The sequence below is a fragment of the Corvus cornix genome, chromosome 1 (genome assembly GCF_000738735.6).
Source record: "Corvus cornix cornix isolate S_Up_H32 chromosome 1, ASM73873v5, whole genome shotgun sequence".
Lineage (NCBI taxonomy): Eukaryota > Metazoa > Chordata > Aves > Passeriformes > Corvidae > Corvus > Corvus cornix.
In genome coordinates, this window is record NC_046332.1 from 53,138,511 (window position 1) to 53,159,205 (window position 20,695).

The 20,695-nt window shown below is 38.4% G+C and overlaps 1 protein-coding gene across 1 annotated transcript; it reads right to left on the reverse strand.

Annotated features, from left to right (window-relative positions):
* Window positions 1-56: 56 nt before the first annotated feature.
* VPS36 (vacuolar protein sorting 36 homolog) lies at window positions 57-20,681 on the reverse strand. The gene is made up of 14 exons (XM_039567080.1): window positions 20,524-20,681; window positions 18,645-18,713; window positions 15,082-15,152; window positions 13,479-13,593; window positions 11,924-12,013; window positions 10,497-10,583; window positions 7,658-7,690; window positions 7,462-7,539; window positions 6,915-7,049; window positions 5,950-6,015; window positions 5,331-5,395; window positions 4,795-4,879; window positions 2,276-2,352; window positions 57-2,192 (listed from the first exon to the last, which is right to left on the reverse strand). Exons 1-14 carry the CDS (start codon window positions 20,617-20,619, stop codon window positions 2,099-2,101), a joined length of 1,161 nt encoding a protein of 386 aa, XP_039423014.1. The 5' UTR covers window positions 20,620-20,681; the 3' UTR covers window positions 57-2,098.
* Between the last annotated feature and the right edge of the window lie 14 nt (window positions 20,682-20,695).

Consider the following 20,695-nt stretch of genomic DNA (forward strand, 5'->3'; position numbering starts at 1 on the left):
TGTAAAGATTTTAAAGCATTTAAAACATTTAAAAGGAAAAAAACTCAACAGAACAGTCTATTTAAGAAAATGTTTTAATTTTTCTTGCTTTCTAGTAGCCATTTTCTCATGTGTCTATTTAAATTCTAAACCAGCTATACAATTTACACTATAGACTTCTTCCCTGGAGGAAAAACAAAGGAAAAATCTTGGGAAAGAAAATCTTGAGAAAGTACCATTATTCTAAACAGGCTGTATTATTATTGCTTACTTAAGATAATGAAACACTGGGGGTTGGAGGAACAGAGGCTGGCAGCTTACACCTGGCATTTCCTTTCAGGTTTTGTTCTTCCTGCACACGTGCCCCCTCGTGGGGAGAGGTTTAGGCCCACAAACCACTGGCCTTCCGTGACAGGTTTTTTATTGGGCAAAAGACATAGTTGTCAGAAAACAGCTTTTTGCTTCCAAATTTCTCACTTTTCAGTCCCTCCTTAGATATGTGGTGCTTGGTGCACTTTGCATGGATGTCTCCTGTGGGTTGTGGGGAGGATGAAGGATAGCAGCAAGCTGTAAGGCTCCTGAAGAGATGGTACCAGGAGACTAACACAGTAAGAATAGTGTGGAACTGGTTCCTTGAGCCGTGTCAAAGATGTAAGTTTTAGCACCCTTGTGGAGCAGAGGAAAACTGCCCTAAAGAAAGCACTGCATGGAAGTTTGCTTGTGACAAGAGTAAGAGGACACAATTCACTGGATATAAAGGACATCCTACAGGCCACAGGCATGATCACTGTAGGAATCTCTGCACTCAACTCCTTATTGGCAGGCTCTTAATTGATGTCTAGAAATAGTTCTGAAAATATTTTCAGGCTCATATTAAAAGCCTTTTTGTCCTTTCTTGTGAAGTTGATCTGGCCATTACAACCACAATGCAGTTACCTGTATGCTGTCCTTGCCCATACCTTGAATTAACTTTATTTATTAAAAATAGTCACTTCAAAATGCCAAAAATTTAGGTAATGTGGATCATAAACATCCACTTAACTGTTATTATCATGACAACAGATCTTCAAGTAGTGTAGCAACTCCACTGGAGTTATGAAAACCGAGGCTATTATATTGCATTCAGTGTGAACACAGGGTGAGGAATACCAAACAATGATACCTGTGATTATTAAACACAGGGTGATAGTCTTCTTCCTCCCTTCAGTATGGAAAGCATATTAATTTTCACATTTGAGAGGTAAGCAAATGAACTGTTTCCCTAAAACAGGTAATAGGCTGATGAAACAAACAAATGATCTTTTGTTAGAAGTACAAGATAAGATACAAGCACATTAAAGCACAGAGTCTGGTAAAGTGACAGGAGGCTGCTCCACTCTGCTACAGACAGGACAGAGAAAGGGCACCCAAAGTGCAACATAAATGGACAGGAAGGAAGATGGCAAGGAAAGAGAAGGGAGGAAGTCTGTGCTAACAATGCTTCTATCTGAGATACTAGTGTAAGATATGACAAAATAAACATGGTCATTTCTAGGTTCACATGACATACAGTAATCTCTCTTGCAGCAGGTTCTGTCTCAAATTACAGAACCCCAAGATCCTCCCTTAGAAAACTGTTCATCACTTCTGGGAGAAGGGGTTACTCTACACTGGTTTGTTCCTTATATCTCAGTACGCACCAAAGTCCTGTTTCTTATCGCTGTGGATACATCTGTCTGCTTTGTTGCTCCAGACATAAACAAACTGGAATTGGAGTATGCAGTAACCTGGCTTCTGGGCACTGCCCTCACAGCACTCTATGGCGATATTCTCTCCACTTTCACTGGTGTGGAGCCTTCTCTTGAAGTGAGAAACTACAGAGCACATCAAATAAAACTTGAAAAATGAGTGAGTTGTCTTGAGACAATTGACATGCTTCTGACTTTGTGATTTCTATTTCCTTTCAGTTCCATGTAAGAGGATTCAGCACTTGAAATACCTGAGAACTGTGAAAGCATTGCAATGTTCATGTCTGTTGCAGTTCACTAACAAAATAAAAATTTTAAAGTCAGTTCTTGGAAGGATTCTGCCCTCTGCTCTCTTGTTCAACTATTACATAACAAATTGTACACAAATGGTATTAGCTTTGTGTCAGAAATAAATTTGGGTAGAATCTCAAGCCTTCCACTGAATCATCTCTGCAAAGATGGCCCATCTTTTCAGCAAGAAGCAGCCTAGAGAAAGCAATAGAAGATGTCCTGTATTAGTTGAGGACAACATGGTAACTAAAGGATTAAACACCACAATTGCTACTTACCTTTCTTTGGCTAAGAGAACAGACATCCCCACCAGCTTAGCAAACTCATCAGCTGTGAGAGAACCCTTTTCAGATACCTGTCAAAGACCAAATACACAAATAAACAAACTATGGCATTAAAAGAACAACAAAGTTCTCTCAGCTACTGAATCAGGTCTAGCCTCGAGAAGTGATGAATTGGTAGCAAATCCCTTGAGAAGAAAATTAGTTTGTTTGCATTTTGAAAAAGTACAACTAATTCTGAGTATTTCCCTTTAAAAGCATCTCTTCTGTGTCCTGGGAAAACTGCCAAGTATAAAAAAGGAAGAGAGAAAAGAGTTAAATCTGTAAAAAAAATCATATGGTAACCTTTCCTTTGGATTTTTTTTTAAAGATGCCTTGGAACCAAAATGAACGGAAAAATTAGAATAGCTCAGACAGCAGAATACAGTCTCCATCAGCATTTACACAGCAGAACTATCCTAAGTGATTCTGCAAACACTGAAGCCTAAATGAGGAAATAAAAGACCTGTTCAGGGCAGCTCATCAATGTAGAAATATAAGTCATCTCAGGTAGAAGTGAAGAATTTGAGTTTTATGGCATCTAAAGTACACCCACTGCCTACAGAAAAATTCCCAAACTTTAGTACTTCACATGACATTATGGCACACTAGAGGGCTAACTAAAAGCCACCATCACATTCAGCTGACACAAAGACAGGTTCACTCTTGGGACTCAAAACTTTGGCCCTTTTGTCTCAACCATGCTCCTTAATACATACTAAAATGAAACCTTCTCACACATGTTGGACATTTGGATGTTTAAAATACTAGATAAATACGACATATGAAGTCTAGACTTATTATTGCATTGAATTTCCCAGATAAACATGTTTTATTACCCTGAAAATTACTAATTCTTCCAATTCTCCATTGCTTTAGATCCAAGCAAAGTTGTAAATCCGGATGTAGTCGCCATTTCCTGCTTCCCACATAACTGGGTGGGGAGGGGTCTATTCTGCATCATTCTCAGCAGTAGTCCTTTTACAGAAACTCAGATTAAATTAGTCCTAACATGAGATTGTCGGAAGCTAAGTGATCAAATCTGAGTAATGGATGTCAGCTATACAATCGGTGATTATTTATCTTTCCTTCCCAAACCACTACTCTCATCAAGGATGACTCTGGATTCCTTTGATGTCCATGTCATTTCCTGTCTTCACCAGCCATTCAGAACCACATCTCTGTCCTGCCTGAAATCCTATGGCTTCCTTTCGTTTCTTCTCAGAACTTAATGTATAATGTGCAGTAACATTAAAGTACAGGGTGCTTTTGGCCACAAGTCTGATCTCATCTTCCCCTTCCCGTATGGGATAGTCTTCCTCAGTTGATGCCTCTCCCTTGCATTTTTCTATGGAGTCAAAGTCTCATATTATGAAAGTAACAGAAAAAAGACACCTTGGTAATAAATCCACTATCTGTTACTTTTTGCAGTTGACCTCCTTTGTTATCCAGAAAGGTTTTTCCTTTATTTTCAAAGACATAAGCACTCTTACTAAAGGCAACAAATTCATTAGAAACCAAAAATAATCAGAAAAAAACCCTAAAATGGTCTAGGTATTTTTCTATAAATAGAAGAAAAAACCCTGAAAATATTAACGTATATTGAAAGACGTGTTTTAGAATGGAATCTTTTAAATGCTGTATATATTTCTCTTATCTAAAAGTCTTTCTGATGAGCAAAAGCTGTATGGTGACAATCATGCAAAATGCACTGAACAGTCTATCTCATGTCAAGTGAGGAGGTGTCTGTGATAGCTCTACTTTTTCTCCACTGCTCCCTCTTTGACTTTGACATTTAACTTTGGATACACTGAATCAGCCTTTTCTCAAAGGTATGAAAACCAAAAAATTACATTCCACTGAGAAAGAGACAGAAAAATGCATCAAATAATGGGGTAACAGGACTGTGAAGTGTCCAGAGGCAGCAAGACCACAAAGGTTTATGATACTGAGCAATTCATACTACCTTTTTCCCCGATGAAGCTAGCTTAATTCTATAAACACTACTCTCCAACTGAGTGCTCTTCACAGCAGCAAACTTGGTACAAGATGTTACACATATACTGTACTGTTCTGTGAAATAAACCCAACCTAAACAACTACCTATATCAACATTTAAGAGGTGCTCCTACTGCCTACAAGCACATCATGTACAGTGTCTGAAGTTCACTTCTGTTAAATCAGGCGCTCAATACATGCCATGAATTTCATCCTACAGTGCAAAAGATTTGGAGGAAGGCTGAAGGTTAATAAACTTTGAAAAGAGATCGAAAAGAGAATGCAATGACTAAGATTATTGCCTGCACAGAACTTTGAAGATGAGAAGTGCTATTTAAATATTTCTCTTAGAAGATATGAAGTGGAATGTTTTGTATTTTGAAACCTCAAGAGGAAATCCCATACCTCAAGTTTTTTACCTAATGTGTTTAAATTTCCCTAGCAGGGGCAGAACACTGAAGGAAATGAAGTACACTTACTGTCTCTAAAGCAGCAGCTACCATTTCCTCTTCATTATGAGACTGGAGCTCAATCACCATCACACCACTATCAAATATCCGAAGCCTAAAATCAAAAAAGAGAGGCAAAGTAACTAAAAACCCTGTGCACATCACCTATGGTCACACTTCTAATGCAGCCACACCTATAACCACATTACAAAAGGGGAAAAAAATCTCCCAAGCCCCAAACAAGCTCAGTAAGATGAACTTAAGCTTAACATCATCTTCAAAATCTGAAGAGACAGAAAAGAGCAGGGCATATGTCTGGTCTTGGTTAAACCCTTTTCCAGTCTGAAAAAGTTGTAAGTGAAAAAAATAATGTCTTCCTAGCTAAACATTAATGTTTTAATTTAGAGTGGATGTTGGTGCAGACGCCAGCATCCTTTGAGCAAAGAATGACTTTGTTAAAAATAGCCACAGCAACAACAAAAAAATCTACTGCTAGTAAAACATTAAATCATCATGGTCTGACCTGTGAGTGCCATGCTTTACAAACAAATCTGTAAAGCTCTTACCTTAGTGGCAATTTCAGTGATTCCAGCATTTTACAAGCATTCACTAAATCTTCTGGGGACAGCAACTATTAAAATAGTGAAACATATTTATTCACAGCTTGCATTTCAGGTGTATAACATCAAACAAAGCTTTAGTAGCTGCAGCTATAAAATACACCAGGCTACATTATTGTTAATTCTTTTTCCTTTTTATTGTGCAGTCTATTTTCTTAGCTTCTGTGATCCTTTCTGTTCCCTTCCTCTGTGTTCTATAATAATCTTTCTTGCCCTGTTTACAGAAAGAATTGTTGTATTTTGTAAAAAAATAAACCCAGAACATTCACCATTCTTTAGTAGTCTCTTTCCTTTAAGTTTTGTTTCCAGATAAGTATGGATTTTCCCTTTCACATGGTATAATAAAAAGCAGAATACATTATCACAACTTATAAAGGATACATAAGTATTATATGTAAGAATGAGAAAGGAAAAAAGGTAAAACCCCTCTAATTTTAATAAAAAACTGATCACATCTTGCTGTAGACAAGTAGAATGAGCAATTGCTAGGGAACATTTTTACCCTTTTTAATATCCTTATCACTGAAGTCCTGCTATAAAATATTGACCCAAGGCAGTGTCTCACCTCTAGCCCTCGAGCACGATTCACCAGGCAGTACACTTCTGTAAGAGACATGATCCCCCCTCGCTCCTGCGTGAATAAGCACAAGACTGGTAAGAGAAACAGCATTAACCCAGGAAACACAGCATCTCTATTTGCAGGTGGCTGATTAAATAGCTAAAACAGAGGGGCTGAATGATGGGCCCTAATGGGGAAAACTAAAGAGCTAAGTTACACCTTTCACTAACAATTTTAAAATGCGAAACAGTGACACTACACTGAAGGACTGTGAATTACTTTGATTTTGAAGCAGAGAATAAATCACAGGAACAAAGAATTTCAATATATTAAATCTATCAATCAATTTACCATTTTTACTTTTCAGACAAACTCAGTTTTCCATTCTGATCACAGCAGGTAGCACATACCTTTCACAAAAATACTGTAGTATGTATGCTTTTTAGTAGCAACATAGCCTTCTAAGTTGCAACATAAATTTAACTTTTTGGTGAGAAACCTGTACTCTGTAATAGCTTAAGATAAATTAAAACACAAGATATTACTAAGGGCTGGTAATCTACTTAATAATTCTGTCCTATACTTGGAAAAAATGTATATTTTAAGCACTTTAAGATTCATTACTTGTATTTTCAGTGGGTGCAATTTCATTCTTTCTTAAAAAAAAAGAAATATTCTGCAGCAAGGGATGAATACAGGGCTGTTCAAATAGAAAAAAGACCACTTGAACAATTTTCTAAATCTCATAAACATTTTGCAAATTAGAAGTTTATGCCATTAGTCCAAAGAACAATTCATACTTACAAAATTTTTTATTCATAAAGACAATATATATTCCTCCCATAAACTTGAATAGGAGGCTATGCTGCTAAATCTGCTTTAAAAAGAGGCAGAGTACAACAACCAAAACACACCTACAATCAAAATTCAGCAACACACGGAAAATGCTGGTGCAAGGTGTGGTGCTTTACCTCTAAGGGTGTCTGCAGGATTCCAGCCAGTTGCTTCGCCAGCTGCATGTGGTACTGTGTACCAGATCCATATGTTTCCCTCGTAACTGGATTAGCTATACCCATACTCAGTAGATAGGACTTGAACCTAATGGTCTGAACAAGTGAACAAACAAATAAATTTAAAAGTACGTCAGCTAATAAGTGATTCTGGGTTTTAAAAATCTTTAATTTTATTACTATAACGCAGTTTCGGGGAATAAATCCTTCAGTTTGCTACCAAGAAAGTCAATTACTAGGCAAAGAGAAGGCAAGACTTAGTACCATTTATTTTTGACCAGCACAGGTAAAAAAATAGAAAAATTTATATAAAAGCAGTAAAATCATTGCTTTTAAAAATAGTTAAAGAAAAATTAACACTAAGCAAGTAAACTCTACACCAAGTATAAGGGACTAAACACAACAAAACCAACCAGCAAGGGTTTTTATTAACATTACACTATTAAACAGATAGCTTTTTGCTTTTTATAGGAACATTTTTGTAGAATTTACAACAAAATTAAATTACCTCATCCTCAGTGATGTCACCTTGTTTTTCTTTAATCTTATTAGCTATTGACTTGGATAACTCCACCATTTCCTTAGCCTATCAAGAAACACACACAGATAAGTCAACTTTCAGCTCAAGAGAGAAAATTGTGTTTAAAACTGAGAAAACATGCGTAAGTCTACTTGAAAAAGTGACACATGCCATCCATCCATACCTTCTCCATTAGTTTGCTAAGGTCCTCAAAAGCCTGAAACAAAAAGCAGACAACACAGATCAGTGTAACTACAGCATTCAGCTTCATGGATACAGGGAGATGCCTTTGTCCATCTACCTAAGGTAGGTATTCATAAGAGCTGCTACCCCTTTAGATTGGTATGTTACAATGTGAGATACCATAACTTATTTGTTGATACAACTGTTTTACAGCATGTCTTATAGTTAAAATAAACATAACAAAGAATGAAGAAGAGAATCAATCACACACTTTTCCAGCATGTGAACAGAAATTCGGTATGATTTATGATGTCCATGTGATAGGAAGGACAATGAGACACTGAGTCCCAGAAAAGATTAAACTGTCCAAGTTTATTATGCTCTCTGTAAGGTAGGGGAAGGTTTCTGGGTGCTGATGGTAGGTTTTGTCCCAACACTTGACCCTCACTGCAGGAGATCTGTTGTTTCTGGTCAGCTGCAAGACAGCTGTAAAGCTACAGTTGTACTCCTCCTGACAAGACAGCTTTACTTTAATCAGAGGATGTTACTTAGTTAGTAAGAAACACTCATTTCAAATCAGCAAGGAAGACGGTATCTGACGACAAAACCTCTGAAATGTGGGGTAACATCTCTTCATTTAAGTACTTCAATAAAATGCTATGGTCTCAAATACAACAACTCTGCAACTCACAAACGGTTTTTAGGCTTAAATGAATCATACATTAAAAATAGCTGAAGGTATACTGAAATTCCAAACTTTTAGTAACAATAAACCAGAATTAAAAAATTCATGTTAAAAAAAAGAGAGCTAGCAACTCCATTAATGCAACTATATTAAAAAGCAACCCTCTTTTCTCCCACCCTCATTAACACACATTCATTCAGCCTCCTCACTTCTCTCAAATACATGACAACATGTCCAAGTCGTCAACCTTTTTCAAACAACCTTTTCTGAGCAACTGGTGTGAGAAAAATTCCTGAACCTTTTCATCTAATGCTTGCCTGACAGCAGCATCCAAGCCCTCCAGCCACAAGTAAAGAAGGTTACAGTGTCAAATGGCCAGAGAGACATCTTGCCTGCAGCTTCCAGTCACTGCCTCTATGTCATTTCTGGCTTACTCTGACTAATCCCCCACTAGAAAGACACATTTTAGCTGTGTTTTTGCAGAAGACCCCAATAGGTCTTTACATATAGGTGCCTTAAGTAGAAGCTTATTGGTCAGAGATTCAACATACAAAGAACAAAAGGAGATGCCTCTAGAAAGAGACAGGCCTTGCTTTTCACCTCCTGATAGCACCAGTGTTTCTCCACTGACTGGACAAGTTTAGTCTCCTAACATTTGGTACCTGAGTTAGGTACCACCAAAATTAAGTGGTCCACATGGAGAAAAGAAAATATACCACTGCATAACAATAATTTACCACTAAGAAAAGAAAAACTTCTCTTTGGAATACTTCTTCTTACTCCCTAATCTTCCAAACTGAATAATTTACAATAGGTTTCCCAATCCCTAGTGTAAATCAAAGTCCTGCTACTCTACTTGTATATGATATCAGCAAGAAGTTTTCTAACAGGGCTTTTCCCAGCTTATTTCTAGTCTCTATACCTGCATGAAAACAACATTGATCAAAAGAACCCTTGATTTAGCTAAATAAACAGCATGCTGTGTCTAACTCCTCCTCTGCCTGACTCACCCAGGGCAGGCCTGGAAACAAAGGGGAATGTGCACACACCTAACAGGAACTTCCTCAGATAAACAAAAGGCTAAAGAGCTGGATTCTTATCAGCACTGAACAGCAGATGCAGGAAGCCTTTTCCTGGAAGCCAGGGCACCATTTTTAAAATTAAGTCATTTATAACATTTAAAGCTGGAGGAAGGCAGGATTTTACAAGTCATGGTTTTCCTCTGCTCACACAGCATGTTTAAATGGATTTCTTTTACTCTCTGACAAAGCTACTAAGGAAAAAATAAGCAGACAATGCCTTTTGAACTATATACACATGCATGTAACCACAATACCTTTTGAACTACACACAAAACTTCATTCATTACGCTCCTCACAGACAGAAAGCAAGTAAGTTTAATGCTCCCAGTATCTGAAATAGCACATGGCCTGCAAAGGCACTATCATTTTCATAAGTATTAGAGCAGGGAATGCCTTTTTCTCGTGGCACACTGAAGTCCATAAAGCTTTGCCCCAAGAACAAATCTGCTGCATGTAGTTTATGAGTACTTTTGTATTAATCTCTACTACCAAGACAGAATTAGACTATTTTTGAGGGTACTGCTCTCAGGTATGTATGAAGAAATTAAATGTCTCTGCTGTTCATCAGTATTGAACCTGAAATTCAACTGTTGTGCTGGTTCTATGGAAAAGGATGATCTCCATCTAGCCCAGGTATTTTACAAAATACTTGTAACATCTTGTCAATGCCTGGACTGCAAATCATTTTACTGTAATTATAAGCCTAAATGTAACATTTAAAAACCTGACTATAGGATGAAAATCTAACTTCATCACAGTTATGTGCAGACACTCGGATCAGCATATTCTGCTTAATATATATTCAATTTTCAATTGAAACAAAAATTAGTTTAATAAATACACACTGTTAGTTTCAAAGAACAATATCCTTGAAAGGAATTGTTTAAATGAAGTACCTTTACATATATTGAAAAGCCAGTTAACAAAATAAATAATTGTAAACTGTACACTCTTAATCAACTCAGACTTCTCAAAAAAAACAATAAATAGTCTCAACTGTCCCTAAAAGAAAGTGTGAATGAATGTAAATAGTTCAGACAGGTGGTTGACCTTGAAATTTCCAAAGTACCTACCTCAGAAATGTTTTTGTCAGTCTCTTTTCTTTTTTCTTCTAATTTCCTTTCAATACCTACAATTCCTACAGCCCTTATTCTTCCTGCCTGAAAAAAAAAAAAAAAAGGAAAAAGGGAAAGAATCAAAATAGGAAATGTTAAGTTTTCTCACCTGCCTCACTGTGAAAATTAGAGGACAGGAAATACTCCTTCAAACAGCAGATATCATTCGTACAATACTTCATGCATTTCTTGACAGTAATTTTTAAGCCATTGTAAAAACAAACAAACAAGAAATGTGAACCATGTATAAACTTGCTGTACTAGACAAATAATGATATTGATAATACACTGAAGCTATTAATATGGCTTAACATCCAGACTGAGTAATCCAGCTCATCTCAATTCTAGCCTCCCAAGACCATGTGAGCATCCATACTAGAGCTATGGAAATGCCTGAGTGTATTACTTCAAGAAATCCAGCCTGAAGAAACAGAAACATAGAAACACAATGCTAAGTGCAGTCTAATTTACCTTCCTCAGAGGTTTTACAATGGGGGTGATGGTGAAACTTTTACCAGATGCCAAATGTGTTCTAGAAAGGCTGGTACCTACATGGCAGCAGTGTCAGGCCTCTAATCTCTGACTGCAAATCTTAGCACTGGTGTTAATGAGTTACTATGGCTTAAGTACAACAGGGAAGGCATTTTGATTAGATTCTTCATGCATTACTCCAAATGCAATTGTGCTTATAGGTCCTACATTGACCAAAAGGGACATACAGGATTTCATATTGAACAATCTTTAAATCATCCTATTTCATTCACACAATACTATATATTCATATATTCAGCACATTAATATATAGAAACAACACCTACATGTTTATCAGTTTATAATCTAAAAGTATGAAGGCAGATAAAGAAGGTATTTTAACATATGACATTCTTCCAAACAACTGTCCATTCAGAATACACATTCAAATCAAACATACATAGGTTTCAAAGAGTTAAATAAAAGTTATGCTATATATTTGACTTCCAGCCACAAAAAAAATAAACCAGAAATCACAATTAAGACAAAAAAATTTTCCAGCATCATTGGACCTCACATGCTGAATAAAAGTATATGCAAATAAATATTTTATTTGCACAATTATGTGTGTGTGTGTCTAACTGAAACAAACAAAAAAAAGAGCTCATTATTTAAACACACTCAAGAAAGAGAGGATACTTTGTTCTATCAGGTGAAAAATGCAAATGAGAAACTAATTTATGCCAGTGAAAAAACAGGCAAACTAAAGCTGAATTCCTACATGTGCCCATGATGTTGGTTAGAGAGTCACATGCTGGATGCAGTATATGGAGGTGGCAAGAAGTGGCAATAAGAGATTACACACAATAAGAAGTGTGGCAATAAGAGATCCTGCTCAGAAGCTCTGCACATACCTGTGAATCCTTGTTAACTTGCATGGCCTGACCAGTGGGTATGCTCTCCCATCTCCTTTGTGTGATTTCTTCTGATAATCGTCTATAGAACTGCAAACATTAAAGAGTGACAACAGATGTTTCATAAACTGTGCAGAGTACCTCTGGGTAATTTTAGCATCTTGGTGGTGATGAAATAAACTTCACCAAGCATGGAGACAAAGCATGGTAACACCTACACATCTATGGTACAGAACTCACTATATGGAAATTCTTAATGTCCAGTCTTCAAAACTATTCACATTAGATAGGACAAGCCATGTAGTCACTAAGTACTTCCATTGTGAAATATTTCTTCAGATATTCAAAATGTCCCAAACCATGCTAAAGTTAAAAATGTTGAGGTATACTCAAAGGCATGCTTGTAAAGGAAGGGAAGTTGAACAATACGATTGCTATTGATCTGCTAATTCAACAATATAAAAACAACCACACAGGTCAATTAAACTGATTTGTTTATTGCTAATACCAGAAGGTGGCATTAGCTAATGCTACGTATATCCCACTGACCAATATCCAGAAAGAAAATCTATTCCACCCTTTTCATTGTTCAGTTTCACAGGAAAGCATTCAGAAGTCATAAAGAAAGGCTCAGGTGTAATTGATGTGCTAGGCAACCAGAAAGCACAGTAAGTTTAATTTTCAGACACAACATTAACATTAAAATAATTACGATTATGATTGAGAAAAACACGTATTTATACTATGCTTAAACCTACAGTCACCATAATCTGAAAACTGCTCACAAAGAAATGAAAGTGAGCCTGATCAAGCACATGCATTTTTAAGACATTTCTAACTAATTTGAGTTGAAAATCTGATTTTCTGCAGTGTACAGGTACAGCTTTTTCCATAGTCCAAAGTTAAAGCTCTCAGTCTCATCAAACGAGGATCTTCCACTGTGAAATTTCTTTACAGAGCGCAATTTGTTTGGTTTTTAGGATAACCCTTCTTTTAAGAATATATTACATTTTTCTTAGAATGTTCAAAGCCTTTGAGATTCGGTGTAGGTTAAAAAAAAAATTTATAAAGTGTATAATGAATGCAAGTTCTGAGGCAACAAAAGGTGTTCAGCAATAAAATTAGAGAGATAATTAGGAATAAGTTGTTTGATTCCTCTTCAATAGAGGGTTAGGTACAAAGAAACATCTTTTACTCTGTTAAACATTTAACAGATTTCAGAGATGCCATTTTGGAAAAGCCTGTGTTCAATTTAGTAGATTTTTTAAAAAAGGAAGTATAAGATTATACTAAACGCCTTAAAATAAGGACTAGCCTTGTAATGCCTCTTGACATTTTTGGAACTCTATTTGCAGTATTTAATGAAAGTAGACAACATGGGAGGCTCATAGTGTTTGTCTTCAAAAAGGATGTATTGAAAAAGCTCCACCTCAAAAGTAAACATGGAAAGATCATAGAAAATTATCAGAAACACAGCAAGAGGAGAAAAGCATGTCCAAAGACCTGATTTGCTCGGCATCCATGGTGCAAGACTTGTCCATGGTACAACACTTACCTCAATCTGCCCATGTTCTTTGAAAGAAAGCTTGATGTAGGAATATTTGCTGCTTTGGAATGGACCAGGTTCTTTGTTTGAAGAAGCAGGATGAAGATGAACTACTATTTTGGCACTAAGGAAAAGGTAAAGGAAAGAGAAGATATTTCTGTAATATCTAAATAAACTATTTCTGCCCCAAAGTTAACCTTTCATCAAAACCTCTTTTAACTATCTCACATAAGAGCTACAGATGATCGAAAAATGCTTTACATTTATGCACCAACATTTGAATATTTTGAAGTATGTCTTGCAAAAACTACTACAGCCTCTAAAGCAGAAACATTTCACAAATTTAAAATGTACCTACCATAAATTCTTAAGAAATAAACACAACAAATTTAAAAATTTCAAGCAATAATTTCCGAAAAACCTTTTAGTTAGGATAAAAAGTGATTGTCACGTTGTCGTGTAATTTGGCAGTAGTTATTGCAGGTCAAAAGCCAAAATACGCTATCTTTGACACAGGAAAACAAAAGGTTTCAATATTATGTGTAACCTATCCCACTTTTATATGTCACTTGTGGACACTGTATGTGAACTTATCCAAAACCAACATTCAAAGGCAACATGCATGGAAATAACAGTCTAAAATGACACCTACTACCAAAACAGACCTTGGGAGTGCACGATTTTAGGCAAATGAACAGACTGCTATCACAATATGACTGCAAGTCCCCCATTCCCATCTCATTTTACTAATACTCTTTTCATTGGTCTTTATCTACTTCTCCAGCATTAGTGAATTAACTGATTTCTTCTGAATACCCCCAGCATATTACTGTACTGATCTGACTGTAGGCTGCTGATGCCATGATGATTTTTTTGCCTTTTCTTTTATACACCTTTCTATAGTTTTTGTATTCTTAGTGTTTTTTAGCCTACATTCTTAGACTTATTTGTTAAATTAGGAGACTAAACATCTTAGAAGCCCCAGACACCAAGGTCCTCTCCAGAACACATTTTGTAAGCTGAGATAGGACCATCCAGGGGAAGGTTCCTCGGGGAGGGGGGCTCACTTGATCCTCTCATTGGGGGATCTTTGATAGATATGCTAATTAGTAAAACCTATAATGTTATACCCGATCTATTGTGGGTGTGCATTGCAGTGCGCATTTCGGGGCATTCCACCTGGACATGGAGCACCTAAGGATCCTTAAAATAAATTTGAGGTAAAACCTCTTTTTCCCTTCTAACTGTGTTTGATTCTTGATTTTAAGACCAGGAAAAGATATCACTGCAAGCAGAGGTTAATTATGTATGTATTTCTCCAGGTAAAATTTTTTCTCTCTTTAGAAACTTAAAATCATAGAATTGTTTATGTTGGAAAAGACCTCTAAAATCATCAACACACACTTGTTTAGTGATTACATGACAGTTACTTAACAAATCACATCAATCATGACTCTCTTACACTTTTGACCTAAATTGTCCTTGTGGCTGTCAGTCTGGAAACTTAAGATTGCAAATGGAACCTACCACGAATTAATCTATAATATCAGGTACCTCACATAACATGCATGTGAAAGGATCCATCTGAAAAAGACAATGAGGATGTCCATACCTTTTTCCTATCCCAGCTGCTTGCTCTTCAATAAACACAATCTGAGACAGAGGTACAGCAATGCAGCACTCCTGGAATAAACACCACAAACACAGGTGAATTAAAGCCATATCCTGTCTATTCACTCTCTAAACCCAAGTGTTCTCTTTCCCCATTTCACAAACAGTATGGATATCTACAGGTGCTGCCTGAGGCACTCTATGTGAAATAGGATTGTAAGAACAGAAACAATGTATTACAGTGAAATATATGTAGAAAAATAGCACAAAATTGAAACTGAGTTCTAGTTAATTAAAAGACCTCAACAAACTTAAGTGTCAATGTGTCAACTTTAAAAACCTCAAGCTAGATTCATAGAAGGGACTACAAGATTTAACAAATCCTTAGATCTAAGTTCAAAACTTAAACACTAAAATTTCCACACTACTGCACCTGATCACTGTAGGTGCATGATACTCATAGGTTCTTGACATTTTTGCATTGATGTTACTTTGGGAGCTAAAAAAATACCCAAACCCACCAGTCTCTTTAAATACTGAATATCTAAAACCTAGACTATTGTCTGAGTGCAATAGGAAATTTTCCATCTATCGTACAGTGAAGGACTTAATCCAGCAATTGGTGCATCTCAACACACATTTACTGGACTGTGCTTTAAACAAAAGAGCAAGAAACAAGACTGTATCCAGTTGTTGGAGACTAATCTACCCGAGGCTGAACTCTTTATACATGCATTTGAGACAGAAATTGCTACAACAATGATACAAAGCATCTAATAAGGTGCCTGGTCTGGTTTTGGTGAACATCCTTTGAGGAACATCACTTCCCATACAACAGCCTGGTGATTGACACAGTCACACAGAATGCAGGAAACATAGGCTGCATTTCCTCTCTGAACCTCTCTCTTCCACCTGCTACTGCCTAACACCAGTTTACAATAGACACTGTTACAGGGCCCTCTAAATCCCTACTACCAAAATTGTTCCTCTTTGTATGGAATAATTAAATACCCATTAAATCTGAGAGCGGGGAAGTATACATGCAGGAGCCCCACCTCCAATAAGTAAATCTCTTACTGAAAAAACATGGGTTGCACTTCCTTTTCTAAAAACTCTTACTGCAAGCTATCTAGACTCTTCTATTACTCTAGTTGCTGAAGCCATTACAAACAATTATTGTTTGTAAAACATCCACAAAGTTCTGGATACTTTAAAAGATACGCAATATGACACTTCTGTTAAAAAAAGGGTTTGAGAATGACAAAAAGAGTTCAACTATATATAGTATGTACACTGTCAAAGTGACTGATTAATTTCATTCCAAGATAGAAAGTTATGTGAACTTATTTTAAGTACAAGGACTTAGAATCACCCCTTCCTGGTGAGAGAAGTTACAGGAAGGGATACAAAAATAGAAATGTGTTAAATATGCTGTGTGTTTATTTGGATTTTTTCTTCTAATGTCTCATGCCCACATTTTGCATGATTTTATCATTTAAAATTTTGTACAAATTAGCTATGTAACAAACTTTACAGAATTCCTTTTTTTTTTTTTGGAAACACTGTTCAACTGCAGATGGCATGTAAAAAGCAGCTACAAAGCACAGCTAATGACAAGAGCCCCATTTATTATTATAGATTACTGACACAATAAAAAGGGACTCTCTACAAATTTATTCGAGGTAAGCTAGCTAAGGTTTCTAAGTCTGATGTTAAATCACACCTGAGCTTAGACAACAACTCACCATGAAAACAAAAGGGCACCATGCTCCCCACGTTTCAGTACTGAGAGCTTGAAAATAAATCAGCTTTATTTACCCCACTAACAAAGCTAATTACATCTCCTAATCAGATGGGTAATTTTTGCCCATCTCTAAGCCATATTTCTGCCCCTTCTGTTAATCAAGCCTGAGTCTGTCAGAATCTTTGCTGAGTTAAATTAGTTAAAATAAAATAATTTTTCTTCTTCTCCAAGGTTTTCCTCTGCTGATTTAGTAAATTCAATGACCTTGGGAGAGTACAAGAAATCACATGGCCTAGAAGCAGAGGGAGAAGTTGGGGAAAAGAGACAAATGTAATCTTTTTGTTGGAAAGGAGAGAATGGGGCTATGTTCAGTTCTACAGCTTGCTGAAGCCATAAAGCCCAATGTTACTCCAAGCATGCAAAAAGTCCAAGTGAGACGATTAGAAGCAGTAGTTGCTGAAGTACATGCTCAGCTCTCAAAAAGAGATGCTGAGGAAGAAATAAAAGGTTTAGGATTAACAGAGTTTAGTACATTATTTTATGTGATAATATGATGACTGTGCAAAAAAGCCCCATGTTAATTTATACAAAACAGCCACGGTCTGGACAATCAAGCCCTAACTTGTGTAACAGTAACCCTACCACGGGTAACAGCCCTTCAAACATTTTTAAAAATTTGTACTAAAAATAATTCTCCTGTTTCTGCAAACAATCCCTAAAGAAAAAAACACTGCTTTGCCAAATTAAGAACAACCTTGGTGACATTACCTTCAGACTGCCCTTAGTAGCACCCTGCTTTGGAGCAAGGATGTGGTATTTGCTAGGGAACAGCCTTTGGGTGTGAGAGGTGCTTCAGCTGCCCTTGCACAAAACCAGCCCAGTGGAATACAATTTGCTTTTGAAAAGTTGTCACCTAAACGTGCTCTGTCTAAACTTTGGCTTTCAGGGCTAAATTTCTCAATTACTGTGTCCAAAACAAACATAATCCAACCTGGTCTGAGGAAGACTTCTCCTTCAATTGCATCTGTGGAGCAGTGCCCATTGTCACAGTCTATGCGTAGAGCTTTATGTGTTTGTGGTCTTTCTCTCCCACTTCCAGCCTGCATTCCTGGGCTGTGGTTGATGACACAAAGCATTCAGCACTATTTTTTTACTTTAGTACAGTTACCACACTGCAGTTCTGACAGTGCCACTTAACCTGTGACCAGCTGTCCACAGTAGTACAGACAAATGTTCTGGCTGATCGAAGGGATGGTTCATAGCAGGAGCAGGCAGCTGGGAGGGCAAGATGTGTGCAAAACAATACTGCCACCAAACACGTCCTATTATCAAATCATGGTCTGGCCTATATGGTGGGAGCAGAAGACTGTGAAACTTGGACTTGAAACCAACAAGGAAAAAAAGGCTTTCCTAGACAAGGAGCACAGGAGAGAAGTTCATATTATGATTTGCCTGACACATTCAACTTAAGTCTCAAAATCAATGCTTTTTAGTGCATGACACCAGGCTCTTTCCTCCTTTATTTCTGTGTCGTTAGAAAAGGAAAATTTATAGGATACATTCCTATCCCTTCTCATCTCTGCATGATTATTTTATTAAAGCAAGACTGAGTGAAAGAACACTACATAATCTTCTTTCTGCTGTGAGCCAAAAAGTGGACTATACTTGTACAACAAAACACACACAACGGCAGGAAAAATCCCCTCTCTGTGTGCAGGCTTTTCATTGCAAAAACTTGTTTATTATGGAATTTCCAACTGAATGACATACAGTGTCTTGGGGTGACACCGGAACATACAGGAAACAAAAGTGGGACTTACATGATTCTTCTGATCCCTCCAGATCAGTCGGTGTGTGCTCAGCAGTAAAACTCCACTATCGAATTTCAACTGGACAGGAAAAATAAAACAGATCAACAAAAAACTGAACCAGTAAGTTGCATAAATACTGGTCTTGGAAACGTTACACCTTACCACAACACAGCAATCAGATTTAACAGGCCACTATTTTGAGAACACTCCCTTTTTTTCAGAAAACAAAATACATGAAGTTTAGAAAAATAGTATAAAAGGATTAGATGGATAAACACAAACTTCCTTTTTCAAGCGTATAAACTTTTCCCCCGGAAATCCTGAGGGATCCTCCCTCCATATACTCTGCAAGATGTACAAAAGTTCTTAAATGTATTTTAAACAGAGCTATTGGCTTTGGAACCTTCATTATATTCTGACAAAGAAGGTAAAAATTATGCAAAAAAGCAAAGCAACCTAATAAAAAGATGCTGCACACAGTCTGAAATCTTCCATCCTATCACACAGGAGTATTGCTTCTATCTGTGTTGCTGTTGAAAAGCTCCTTACTTATCAGACAGCAAACAGTACCTGGAAAACCTGCATTAGCAAATTGCTTCCTATTTGTAAAATCTGAGGCATGTTTTCACAGCTTTTTGTGATGGCATGCAATTACCATGGTGTGGAAAAATGGAGAGATCAAGAGTCAGTCCGGCAGTGAAGTGAAACAATAAGCAGGATGGCTCAGAAAAGAGTAGAGAGTATGTCAGCACCCTTGATGACTAGGGCTCAAGAGCATTTTACAGCTACCAGGATGACTCAAGTGTGAATTGTGCATCATGCCCTGTACCACACCAAAGCAAGGGCTCACTCCCATACAGGAGTGACAGCCCAAGCAGTGGGCAGTGCTTTGTGACAGTGACATTGCCTATACACACTCTGTGGGGGTCCCAACCCTCACCCCACATCACATACACTGTCCAAGGCCTTTCTCACAGAACCGCAGAATCAATTAATTTGGAAAAGACCTCTGAGAGCATCGGGTCCAACCTATGACCCAACACCCCTATGTCAACCAGACCGTGGACTTGAGTGTCATGTCTAGTCTTTCCTTAAACACCTCCAGGGACGGTGACTCCACCACCTCCCTGGGCAGCCCATTCCAATGTCTAATCTCCCTTTCTGTCAAGAAATTATTCCTAATGGCCAACCTAAACTTCCCCTAGCACAGTTTAAGGCTACTTCCACTTTTCCTGTCACTTGTTTCCGGGGAGAAGAGACCGACCCCGACGTGGCTCCACCCTCCTTTCAGGCAGTTGCAGAGAGCAGTAAGATCCCCCCAGAGCCTGCTCTTCTCCAGGCTAAACAATCGCAGCCCCTTCAGCTGCCCTAAGATTTGTGCTCCAGACCTTTCCCCAGCTCCGTTGCCCTTCTCTGGATCCGCTCCAGCACCTCTGTCTGTTCTGAACTGAGGGGCCCTGAACTGAACACAGGATTCGGGACGCGGCCTCACCAGTGCAGGGGTACAGTCCCTGCCCTGGTCCTGCTGGCCACACTATCTGCTATAGGCCAGGGCGCCACTGGCCTTCCTGGCCACCTGGGCACACTGCTGGGTGACGTTCAGCCGGCTGTCTACCGGCACAACCCCTCAAAGCCTGCGCCCTCATCTCCCCACAGAGACAAACCCTGCCAGACCCTGGCGCAGAACGTCCTCCCACACCCCCAATCGATGCTCCGCCTGCAGCCCAAGCCCTTCACGCCCCTCGTACCGCGCCCCTCGCCCGACATCGTCCGTACTCACCGCCATACCACCCCCCTTGCCTGGGGCCCACGGCCGCGTCCTTTACCCTCCTCCCCCACCCCGGCCGCGCCGCCAGGCCCCGCGCGGGGCCGCTCCAGCTCCCGTCACCTTCTCCTCCCCGTCGCTGAGGCGCACGCCGCGCTGCTGGACCACCAGCGTCTCTCCCAGCTCCAGCAGCCCGGTGGTCCACGAGAACCTGTCCATGGCTGCCCTTCCCGTCCCGCACCGGGCCGCGGCCGCCGGGCGCGCAGGGACCGTGCGCGGTCGGCCCGCGCCCTCT

Bases quoted from the DNA above. Each gene is read 5' to 3' on its own strand.
- VPS36 (XM_039567080.1), bottom strand. From the start codon at position 20,619: ATGGACAGGTTCTCGTGGACCACCGGGCTGCTGGAGCTGGGAGAGACG. The intron at 7,540-7,657 runs GTATGGATGGAT...GTTTCTTGATAG, and splicing joins TTAGCAAACTAATGGAGAAG to GCTAAGGAAATGGTGGAGTT. The intron at 7,050-7,461 runs GTAATTTAATTT...TCACTTGTTCAG, and splicing joins GTGACATCACTGAGGATGAG to ACCATTAGGTTCAAGTCCTA.